We start from the raw sequence: 11,146 nt of genomic DNA, 5'->3' as shown, positions 1-11,146 counted from the left end.
ATATATGTATATATATTTATTTATATTATTTATTTTAAAATAAACAATATATATATTACATAATATGTATATATTTAAATACATAGGACATACTACGAGTACAATAATACACAAATTTGTAAAATAAAAATAATTTAATTTAGTAAAATAAATATTATTATTAGACAATTAAATTCATATCAAGTTAAAAAAAACTATATACGTAGTATATAAATTCACACAGAATTATAGAAGCATCCAAGATCCAGCAAGATCATTAAGGCCTATTTCTTATTGATTTTATTTCTTACGGGTCCTATAAGATTTAATATTATTTAAATTCCAGACACCCTGTGCATATACATACACACACATATATATATATGTATATGCTTTGAGTTTAAATTAATACTCGTTAAAATAATACTCGTTCCTACTAATTTTATAGTTTAATTATAGTTTAATTTCAATATCGGTTCACTTAACTCTTTATCTTTTCTAATTCCAAGAATTCTAACAAATTTTTTTAATCAGTTTTTAACTCTTTCAATTTTTTCGGATCTGTTCGCTACTGAAGGAACTCTATTTACCATTAACGTGATAGATAACAACAACTTCTGCTCATTTTTATCAATAAGAATTAAAAAACCAAGAAAAGCAAATTAAACTATACATTTAAAAATAGATCCCAAAAAATCGAAAGAATTAAAAAAACTATTTAAAATCTACTGATACCGACACTGTATTTATTCGAACTTCGCGCGGCACGTCAACATGCCGACAATCGATAATCAAGTCACGTGGGCTTCCGAGTGTCGGCGACTAGACACGAGGGACCGTTTTTTATATTATCGCACCCGTGCCCTTCAAATGACACTACTTCGTTAGTAGCCGGATCAAGCGGAACTGATTTTTCGGTGCAAAGTGTGAGTAATTTTTTTCACTTGAAATATACTCCCATTTTATCTCTTTCCTCCCTTCCTGTTCCTAGTGATCTATTATCATCATCCTTCGCTAATCGCTCGCTCGCTCGTCATTTTTTGGCCGAATATACGCGACACGTAACCGTAAATCGCGTCTGCGGTGCGGCGTAAGTCGCACCGGCCATTCTTATGACGTCGGTTGGACCAACATTTGCCGTCGCGGCGACTGCAGAACATTTCGGCTGTATTCCTGACATCCTGACTTCTGTAAAGAGGCCTTCGAGAAACGCGACGTGACAAAATCGAGGAGGTGACGTAACGACCGGATGGTGTGATTCCTTTTTCTTGCCGTCCGTGACGTTCGCGCGTTGAAATTCGACAGAATCCTTTATTTGATGACGCGGATGACGATCGGTACTATCGGTAGGCGGCTCTCACGCGATCAATATCATTGCTCGACAATTACATACGCGGTTACACTAGCGTTTGTTTTAAGGATTACGATGTAATAAAAGACATATCACGCGTGCGACTACGAGGTGTACTTTCACGACATTTGGAGCTTATATTTAATGTAGCCTTGAATATAATTTCAAGAAATTGTACGATCATAGATCGAGTGAAATCAATGCAATTTAAGATACAAATTATTTAAGATGATTTTAAAAATATAAGACTGAACTGTTAATATATCATCCTTCTGCTTGCTTACTACTAATGTAGAATTAAATTTAATATCGATACAACTTCCTTTTTCTAATTTTAAAAATTAGATTAGAAAAAAATGAAGAGTAACATGGACCGAGATTAAAGTTGATCCGTATATATACATGGAAATCTAATATTTAACAGGCATTAATTCTATAAAATTAATTATAGGATAGGTTATTTTATTTCTATTAGTAAAGAATTTGGTCGTGCAAAATTATAGATATTGTAATTTTCACCTTCTATGCATTTGAATAATAAGGATGATTTCGATTAAATTTCGATTAACTTAATTGGCGATTAATTATTATAGCAGAACTTTTTATTGTACTCTTCCCTAAGTAGTCTTCCTTTCCTTGGACTAAGAAAAAATATATAGTAACTCAATCTACGTTAAATATTGTAGATCTCGAATAATTAGTTAATCGAGGCTTCGTCAAAGTTGTTAGAAGCTCAAATAGATTTCCCTCGGTGCAAATTACATATGTTAGCTATGTTAGGAACGTTAATTTCATGATGTTGCGTAGCGGTGCACGACGATTTACGTCATTTTATCGAGCCGCCGCGCGCCGATCCGATAATTTCACGCATGCAAGGTCAGGATCGTTCTCAGGGACTCCGGGATGTCGAGGAACTCGGGACACACCCCCTTTAACCTTGCCTGACCTACAAGATTCGCCGGTGCCCAATTAGACGTCGTGCCGTTGAGGCAGATGCCAAGACTGTTCCCACCTCGGTTACTTTTAAAGATAAATTCAATACTAAATTATGTTTACGTCGAGTAATTACATAAGCATCTATGAATCTCCCTGATAAATTCGTTACGCTTATAACTCTGATTTTGTTATATTTATAACTTTATTTTATTTTTAGTAATAAATGATATACGAGAAAGATTTTTCAATTTGTGTTCATTGCTGACAGATTTAATCTTAAATACAGATTACACCGATATTGCGGAATACTTTCTCTACAGTATAATGTTTGATTAATAAGAAAAGAAAACAGACTCAAATGATAAAAGCATTGATAGTTGCGTTTACACGATCAATATCAACTTTCACGTATGCGATATTTATAAGCATCCTTGAAACACGATTGATATTCTGAAAATGGCGGGGAAGCATATGATGGATCACTATACATGGCATATCTATTTACGTTATAACCTAACGTCTACTAATTTGTTACAATAATTCCTAATGATGAGACTGATTCTCTCGCATGTATTTCACGCAATCACGTCGATTTCGTGCACTGCAATCGCGCAGAAAACCCATAATCGTTGCGTAGCGTTTTGTAACGTTCTTGTCCGATTTTCCAGTTGCGATCAAGACTACAACATGAGCAAAATCGGAATTAACGGATTTGGCCGTATCGGCCGTCTCGTGCTGAGGGCTTCCTTGGAGCGCGGTGGTCAGGTATGAAAGGAAGACGGTTCCGTAAATTAGCCACGGTCACATTTATTTTACTAAACTGAGATCTCTGTCAACCAGGTCGTCGCCATTAATGACCCCTTCATCGGTCTCGATTACATGGTCTACATGTTCAAGTATGACTCGACCCACGGCAAGTTCAAGGGAGAAGTCAGAGCCGAGGGCAACTGTCTGGTTGTGAACGGAAACAAGATCGCCGTCTTCAGCGAGCGCGAACCGAAAGCAATCCCATGGGCGAAGGCCGGCGCTGAGTACGTCGTCGAATCGACTGGCGTGTTCACGACCATCGAAAAAGCATCCGTATGTGAAACAATAGAAACGAAATAAGATTCATACTTAGTTCCAGTAGAATCCTTCTAGTACATCTGAAGTTCAATATTTTTTCAAATGCTTTTGTAGGCTCACTTGGAAGGCGGCGCCAAGAAAGTTATCATCTCCGCCCCGTCAGCTGATGCGCCGATGTTCGTCGTCGGTGTGAACTTGGACGCTTACGATCCAAGCTTCAAGATTGTCTCTAACGCCTCGTGCACTACAAATTGCTTGGCACCTCTCGCCAAGGTGGTTCACGACAATTTTGAGATCGTCGAGGGCCTCATGACAACCGTACACGCGATCACAGCTACCCAGAAGACCGTTGATGGACCTTCTGGCAAGGTATGTATCATACATAGCTATTTAGCAAGAGAGATCATTCGAGATTGTTGTTATATAATCATTTATTACGCTTTTCCGGTAATAGCTGTGGCGTGACGGACGTGGTGCAGCACAGAATATCATTCCCGCTGCAACTGGAGCTGCCAAAGCAGTTGGTAAGGTCATTCCCGCGCTCAATGGAAAGCTTACTGGTATGGCCTTCCGTGTACCCGTGCACAATGTGTCCGTGGTTGACTTGACGGTCCGACTCGGTAAACCCGCTTCCTACGACGCTATCAAAGCCAAAGTGAAGGAAGCCGCTGACGGTCCTCTGAAGGGTATCTTGGGCTACACCGAGGACGACGTTGTCTCGGCCGATTTCATTGGCGACAACCACTCCAGCATTTTCGACGCCAAGGCTGGCATACCTCTAAATGATAACTTCGTAAAGCTAATCTCGTGGTATGATAACGAGTTCGGTTATTCTAGCCGAGTTATCGACTTGATCAAGTTCATGCAAAGCAAGGACAACTAAATAGTATTCAGAAGTCGATTGTTCATCTGTGTCCTCCTAGCTCCGGCCTCACCATACGAAGTCACTGTGTGGAGCATATCATTGTAAAAAAAGCTACTGTAAGAAACACTGGATTAATCAGCATCATTAATTTCTAGCAGGAATCCAAAATATAAAGGATATTAGAGCGTATATTCTTTCTCACACAGTTATTTTAGATAAAGTAATATCTATTCGTCGGTGATTGAAATATAAAAAATAAGACAGGCTCTATATAGTGTTCATATATAATCTACATATTTATCTCATTATTATTACAGTCAATTTACCAATAAAATAAATATAAATTAATATTCTGTCTTATGCAGTAGAGCCTGCAGTGTCACAAAAGTAAACATTACATAAAATTAGAAGTGTATGATAGGGTTAAGAATATATTTCGATTCTATTGTGTTAAATCTATCATCACGATTTTATTCATCGAATTTCATCACAGTACATCGCCACGGAAGTTATACTGTATAGAATTGCAATTGCAATACTCAACTTGCATCATTCGTTCAATCATATTTAAGAGATGTATTAGTATTTCTGATTTTTTTTTCTTCTGAATAATTAATATTATTTTTCCATTCACACAATGACATCAATAAAAATTATTATGAAACTAAAGTAGTTTCTTTATTCATACTTGACAGACACTTTTACGTATTCTACATTGTTATACATCTTTTTTACAGGACTGCAGACAATAAATCAGACACAATTCTGATATAAGTATTAATTTTCTATAATTTTTACACAATATCTGTTACATAGTTACAAAAAAATTTTTGTTGCATGACTCGTTGATTTTCCAAGCTTTTACTTCTAAGTCTCGCGATATTTGATAAGATGATTACTGATGATATATATTTAAAAATTTCGCGTTATATGGCACAAAGAGTTATTTATAGTAACGACATTCGCTTGGCAAATTGATTTATCCGCTATTTATAGGAAAATAAAGTAAAAATTTTGAAAATGAAAAAAGTTTTATGAATAAATATTTAACCGGATAAAAATGGCGATTTATAAATAATGCGCTAAAATTTATATAGAGTTAAACCACGGAGATTTAATTTTAATTAAGAATTTAGTTTTATTAAGATCAAAATGTTTAAAGAGTAAGAAGTTAAAAATTTTATTTAAATAATAGTAATTTTTTCTATAAAGCAATTCTATGTCTATGGAGTATATAATCGCTATTATTAAATATTAAGAATAATGATTATTATATTAATTCGGTTTTTATCGAATAACTCGTTGCGGATGTGGCTCTTTGATAGATCTATATTCTTCTCAGACCTTAGTTTGCACTTTGCACCAACTACGGCATCTACTTTAAATCTACAATAGGAATCGCTATAATCATTTCAAAGAATTGCTACACCAAAATCGATGTATTCAATGTGAATTGATTCTGAGCATTATAGATCTATATAAATTAATTTTTCTCAAGCATTCTGTTCCTGCAGATTCCACTTTTTTCTCGTATATATCTTTCTTCAACGTTTAACAGGTATTTTATAGGTACTTGTTATCATCGAATATATGTAACTTCATAACAATCCTGATTATTCCATTTCTTCATTAATGTGCTATTTTTTCGGAAAAGTTTTATATAGTACGAAAATTCAGTTCGAAATACAATTCGATTTTGTTGCAAACAATAAATACTTATTCGTTTTTTACGAATTACGATTCAAAATACTCGAACATATTATCGTTTCGTTTACGACGAACAAAGCTCTTTAGAAGAGATTCATCAGTTTATAGAGGAATATGAAATATATAATTCTTATAAAGTTAAAACAAGTTTTTGCGCATAGAAATCACAATTAGAAGTTTCAAATATTTATACTCAGATAGAATAACGGTATAATAGATACATTTGTATGTGTGACTTGTTGGAAATATATATATATATATATAAATTCATAGCAATAAAAAAAAAAGGAAGTTTCACTGCAAAACATAATATACAAGTCAATAAATCACAGGGAGAAATTTGATAACACAGGCTTTAAACCAGAATGAATATTTTAACACTTTTACATATAAACGTGAACAATAATTTGTAAACTTGATTAAAAACAAATTCGTTTGTTATATATCAATTTAGAGATCGTAATCTCAGTTTTGTATATACATGATTCATAATTTATGTCGTAGTCATTCTTTCAATCTCAAGTATAAAATATCTATGCAATATTTCTTTTTGTAAATCGCGTCACCTACCGCATCTGTCTCTCAATGATCGTTATAAATGTAAATGAATACTTCATTGGAAAAAGAAGAGTTTTCTAGACTAGCATAACGTATTAAATACATGTGTTTACAATGATTTGAGGATTAATACCTCGTAACTTCGAACAAATGAATGACAGCGAATAGTAATCACATCAAGTCAAGAGCAAGAGTTTTGCACGCAGATTTATACGTTCTTGAAGTGCGCTAGCCAATTCACGTGTTAGTTCTTCGCAAACTAAGCGTAGTTCCGCATTCTTTTCCCTTAATTCTTGTAAGGTTAATTTCTTTTCATCCTCTGCTTCGTTTTTATTCTCTTCCTCGCCACCATCTCGTTCTGTTAAAAGATCATATTTTAATTATTCAGCATAATTATAGAAAATAAAGACACGATCAAAAAAATAGTTTGAAGCATCTATTTTAAAAGTATCTTTAATATTTAAGAAAAAATCAAATTTAAATTTATAAATATATATTATTAATTGCATAAAATAAAGAAGAAATATGTTAAAGTTAAACTGTAACTACAAGTACAAAGAAAATGTTAAATGTTGAGAGATTAAATAATGAGATAATTTCTTACTTGGACTCGGTTTTCTATAAATATGAAATGCTCCACAGACTCCAGTGAATTGTTGAGATTGTGGTACTGTGTTTTCTATAGATGATAACGTATTTTCAGGTAATTCATTCTTAGGAGAAAAATGAGAGAAGTCAGCGACAAAAGCCTGACTTTCGCTTAACGTTCTTTGTCCTTCACCTTCGCTCCTTTGGCCGACTAATTTACGAGGCGAAGTCTGCAGCAAAAACGAATTGTTATAGTCCTTCATATAAAAAAATATGTAAAAAAAATTGACATTTTTTACAAGATATGTAGAATGAAATATTTCGTCTTTCAAAAAGATATAAGAAAATTTTCGTATGTAAGAAACTTACAATTCCTGGAGAGATTCTAGGTGGTACAAGCGGCGGTGCTCCAAGAAAACTTTGACCATTTTTTCCTATAAAAAATATGCAAGTTTATAGCATAAGACTTCAATTTTGTAATTGCAGTATCGTGAAGTATATCGATAATGAATATGTACCTAATTTATTAAGATCGAGACTAGAACTGCGCGCATGTGTTCTGTACGGTCTAGGTGGTGGTGGAGGTGGTGGTTCCTTTTTAGGAGTCACGATAACAGCGTCTTCTGGAGCCGCAGATGGTTTCTTTGCGAGAGGTCGTTGCACTAACGACGCTGCAGAATGTTGCAGATCGTCGTCCCCTAAGGTTGTGCAACTGCTACTGCTGCCGTTAGCACCTGAAGCGAGAATCGCTGCTTCAGGCGTTAAGCGCAGCGGTACTGGATGTAAGATCTTTGGGTCGCGTTCGACGGCTGACTTTTGAAAATCGAAATTCACCAGCTGCAATCCTGGACTAGTGACTGAGGAACTGCTCGCTCCAGTCGGCGAATCCACGAACTTCGTCCATTCTCTATTCTTCTCGCGAGCGTTCGCGGAGTTCGGTGATGATTTTTGAGCAGTTGTCGCCGGTGGGATTTGCGGCGCGGCAGTTGTTGCTGTTTGCATGACTAACAGAATCGACAAGGACGGAGGTAAAACGTCGGGCAGAGGAACATGGTTCCTCCTTAGTACGACGAGATGCATAGCCACGTAAAATTCTTGTAAACTGAGTGCCCCGTCCCTCGTGACATCTGCGAGCTGCCAAATACGTCGTAACTCGGAAACGGGGAGTCGTGATTTTTCGAAAAATGTTCTGGCTACAGGCCCGGCCAGAAGACCCTCCGGATCAGGCTGCAGCTGCGCGAATTGCGCAGCGTAATAATCACGCTGCTCATCGCTAATAATCCATACTTCCTCTGGAGGGAAACCGGAGCCATCACCTTCTCCATCACCTTCGTCGCTGCTGTGACGCTCCGAGCTCTCCTCTTCAGTGCCTAACAGTTGTCTCTGCTCTTCGGAAACTAATAAGCCTTGCCAACCTCCAGAAACAGAATCCAGAATTGTCTCGCCACCCAACATACCGTCATTTCTCTCTTGAGTCACGCTGTTCGTCGGTGTAGGAGAATCTGTGCTGCCACCAGTCTCACGTGGGGACTCTGCTTCGCTTTCACTCTCGGTAGTGCTCTCGGGAGCATGATGTCTACTTTTTGCTCCTCTAGTTATGTCTGGACTTCTTCTGCCTTCCTCGTCACCAGAGGTTGGCCACGTAAATCTTGGCAAAGTAATAACATCCAAAGATGCAGTTATCATATCTCTGGAGATCTCCAGACCAGCTTGATGGACCGCAATAAGTTTCAGCACTGCATAGAATTGCTTCTTGCCAAGATGTGTGTTACCTTTAGTTCCCACGCAGATGTCCAATATCTACAAATAGAAAAAATATATATATTCAATGTTAACAAATATATATAGTCATACACAACCGAGTTTTTACGAAATGCTTTATCTTTATTTTTTGTTTATCTTCTCTTCTGACAATTGTCTAATGACAACGATAGCAGTCTGCCTTTCATAAAAACTTAACGTACATTACAGGTACACATAATCCTTACAGGATGTCAAGAACATAGAGACACATCTGGACATCCTTAGAACATCCCTTAGAGGTTTGTGCGAAAGAATACGAAAAGAATCCTCGCGAAGCTCAAGCCAGCTATGAATAATCATGGAAAGCAAAAGAAACGACTCGATATTTTTCATCGACGAATTAATCGGTTCCGCTGCTGCGACATAACCTCCACAGGCGGACCCTAATGTTTCGTTTGTCCCACCTGCACATGTATCACCTGGAAGCTCTGGGACACCGAGACGAAGTCTGTCACGGCTCAACGTCGATGTGTCAAGGAAACGTCAAATGTCAGGAACGCACTTCCACCGCGCCACCGAAAGCTCACCTTCATCGTGACGTCCCGCGGCAGGTTGGCCGAGCGCAACAACTCGGCGACTTTGATGACGGGAACGCTGTCGCTGTCCGCGTTTTCGCAGCAGTAGATGAATATGTCGCCGTAGTAACGGTGCTCGGTTGCAGTCAGATGCAGACTCGCCATCGTCAGTAACTCCCAATCCATTGTTGACAGGTTGGCGCGTTCGCGCGGCCGAGAACGGTGCTCGTCCCCGGGCCTCGTCCGTCCCCCGGCTGCCGCGCGTCGTCCCGGAGCAGGCCGCTCTCCTCTTCTCCCACGGCGCTCACTCGCGTACCTGCTTCACGCTCTGCTTCTCGGCGATCCGCAGCGGTCGCATCCGCATCTCTCTCGCGGTTTTCCGCCGAAGAACGCGAGAAATGTCGTTTGCTAGCCGCTACGCCTGCAACTCCGTTTACGATGATTATCGCTATCTCCGGCTGGCTGCGGCTGGCGCGCGATCGTGATGTTTGACGTTACCATAATCCGTGTCGACTAACACTCGCCCCCCATAAAGAAGTGTCAACTTCTCAGCGGTGATGCGTGCATATAGTAACTTTGTATTTGTCGTAGATACATATACATTTATATGGAGTGATAAAAAAAAAAAGCTTAACCACGAAGTTTTGTGTTTAATAAAACATTAATATATTTACAAAAAAAACTCGGGATGGTTAATTAAATCTTATTAAACAAAAGCAAAAGTAATTAATTAACGTTCAAAATAGCTACCTTCTGTGATATTTAAGTAGGCCTTTCGGAAATACATCACAATAATGCTCGCGCATCTTTCCATGGATAAATTCTCTCAGATAGTTAATAAAGCGATGTTCACTATAAACTGTAACCGATGAAAATGTTTTAATGCAGAGACTTTTTGGTTGCTTTCTTTTTAGAAGACACTGTTGACACAAAATGTTCTGTACGATGGAAGCAGTCTTAATATAAGATAATGTAGCTTCCAGAGTTAGTTTTGAATGTTTGTGTTTTTAAATATCAAGAATACGGAACAACGAAAACAACCCTATTAAGATAATGGAGCTGTAATACTCCAGAGTTTTTTCTTTTTTTTTATATACATTACTATACACTATAGATTACTGTATTACTACCCACGTAATAAGCTGACTTTTATTTGTCGTTATTTTAACATGAAAATGATGGCAATGACGCTGTAGCTTGCTACTTGAGTAATAATTTGATAAATACAAAACTTTGTGGCCAAACTTTCTTAATTGTCACCCTGTACATATCATTGTCAATATAAAAATGCAAATACAAGTAAAAAAATTAGCATTTTTGAGATAATTAAAAAAAAAATGACTCTAAAATAAGTTTCTAATCAGTTTCTCTGTATGTGTCAATCCATATCTGTTCAGCTTCATTACTTGAATTTCGAGTCTCGAAAACGAACTGCTATGCGCTTCGTGATGTAAAATCAGTATAATACTTTCAATGTTTTGCTTAATATCTGTATAATACTTTCATTAATTTTACTTACACACTAGATTGCAAACAGAAGACTTAGAACAATAATATTAATTCAGACTAGTCAGCGAAATATATATTTTACGATTCATATTACTCTGATCTAACGATATAACTGATTTAACTTCGATGCTGAATAACACGAGCATCGAAGTTAAAAGATCGAATTGTTTTATAAGTAAAGCCGTAACTATGAACGTGGAAATTACATTATATCGTTGATACTTTGCTATTGCACGCTACTTTCGTTTTCATATAAAAATAAATTCGATA

The 11,146-nt window shown here is 37.0% G+C and overlaps 2 protein-coding genes across 2 annotated transcripts; one reads left to right on the top strand and one right to left on the bottom strand.

Annotated features, from left to right (window-relative positions):
* Positions 1-838: 838 nt before the first annotated feature.
* On the top strand, positions 839-4,651 carry LOC108778611 (glyceraldehyde-3-phosphate dehydrogenase 2). Its single transcript, XM_018545836.1, has 5 exons — positions 839-905; positions 2,935-3,031; positions 3,107-3,346; positions 3,446-3,700; positions 3,786-4,651. Exons 2-5 carry the CDS (start codon positions 2,954-2,956, stop codon positions 4,212-4,214), a joined length of 1,002 nt encoding a protein of 333 aa, XP_018401338.1. The 5' UTR covers positions 839-905; positions 2,935-2,953; the 3' UTR covers positions 4,215-4,651.
* A 1,706-nt stretch (positions 4,652-6,357) lies between these two features.
* Positions 6,358-9,845, bottom strand: Reps (RALBP1 associated Eps domain containing). The gene is made up of 5 exons (XM_018545785.1): positions 9,380-9,845; positions 7,568-8,849; positions 7,419-7,483; positions 7,066-7,279; positions 6,358-6,819 (listed from the first exon to the last, which is right to left on the bottom strand). Exons 1-5 carry the CDS (start codon positions 9,551-9,553, stop codon positions 6,638-6,640), a joined length of 1,917 nt encoding a protein of 638 aa, XP_018401287.1. The 5' UTR covers positions 9,554-9,845; the 3' UTR covers positions 6,358-6,637.
* Positions 9,846-11,146: the final 1,301 nt, after the last annotated feature.

This window comes from Cyphomyrmex costatus, unplaced genomic scaffold (genome assembly GCF_001594065.2).
Source record: "Cyphomyrmex costatus isolate MS0001 unplaced genomic scaffold, Ccosl1.0 scaffold502, whole genome shotgun sequence".
In the NCBI taxonomy this organism is placed as follows: Eukaryota; Metazoa; Arthropoda; class Insecta; order Hymenoptera; family Formicidae; genus Cyphomyrmex; species Cyphomyrmex costatus.
The sequence above is the reverse complement of the archived record's forward strand: the minus strand, read 5'-3'. Positions and strand labels throughout refer to the sequence as shown.

Coding starts and splice junctions, on each gene's coding strand:
- LOC108778611 (XM_018545836.1), top strand. CDS start 2,954: ATGAGCAAAATCGGAATTAACGGATTTGGCCGTATCGGCCGTCTCGTG. Junction 3,347..3,445: donor CGACCATCGAAAAAGCATCC/GTATGTGAAACA, acceptor ATGCTTTTGTAG/GCTCACTTGGAAGGCGGCGC. Junction 3,701..3,785: donor TTGATGGACCTTCTGGCAAG/GTATGTATCATA, acceptor TTCCGGTAATAG/CTGTGGCGTGACGGACGTGG.
- Reps (XM_018545785.1), bottom strand. CDS start 9,553: ATGGATTGGGAGTTACTGACGATGGCGAGTCTGCATCTGACTGCAACC. Junction 7,484..7,567: donor TCTCGATCTTAATAAATTAG/GTACATATTCAT, acceptor TATTTTTTATAG/GAAAAAATGGTCAAAGTTTT. Junction 7,280..7,418: donor CTAGAATCTCTCCAGGAATT/GTAAGTTTCTTA, acceptor TTTTTGCTGCAG/ACTTCGCCTCGTAAATTAGT.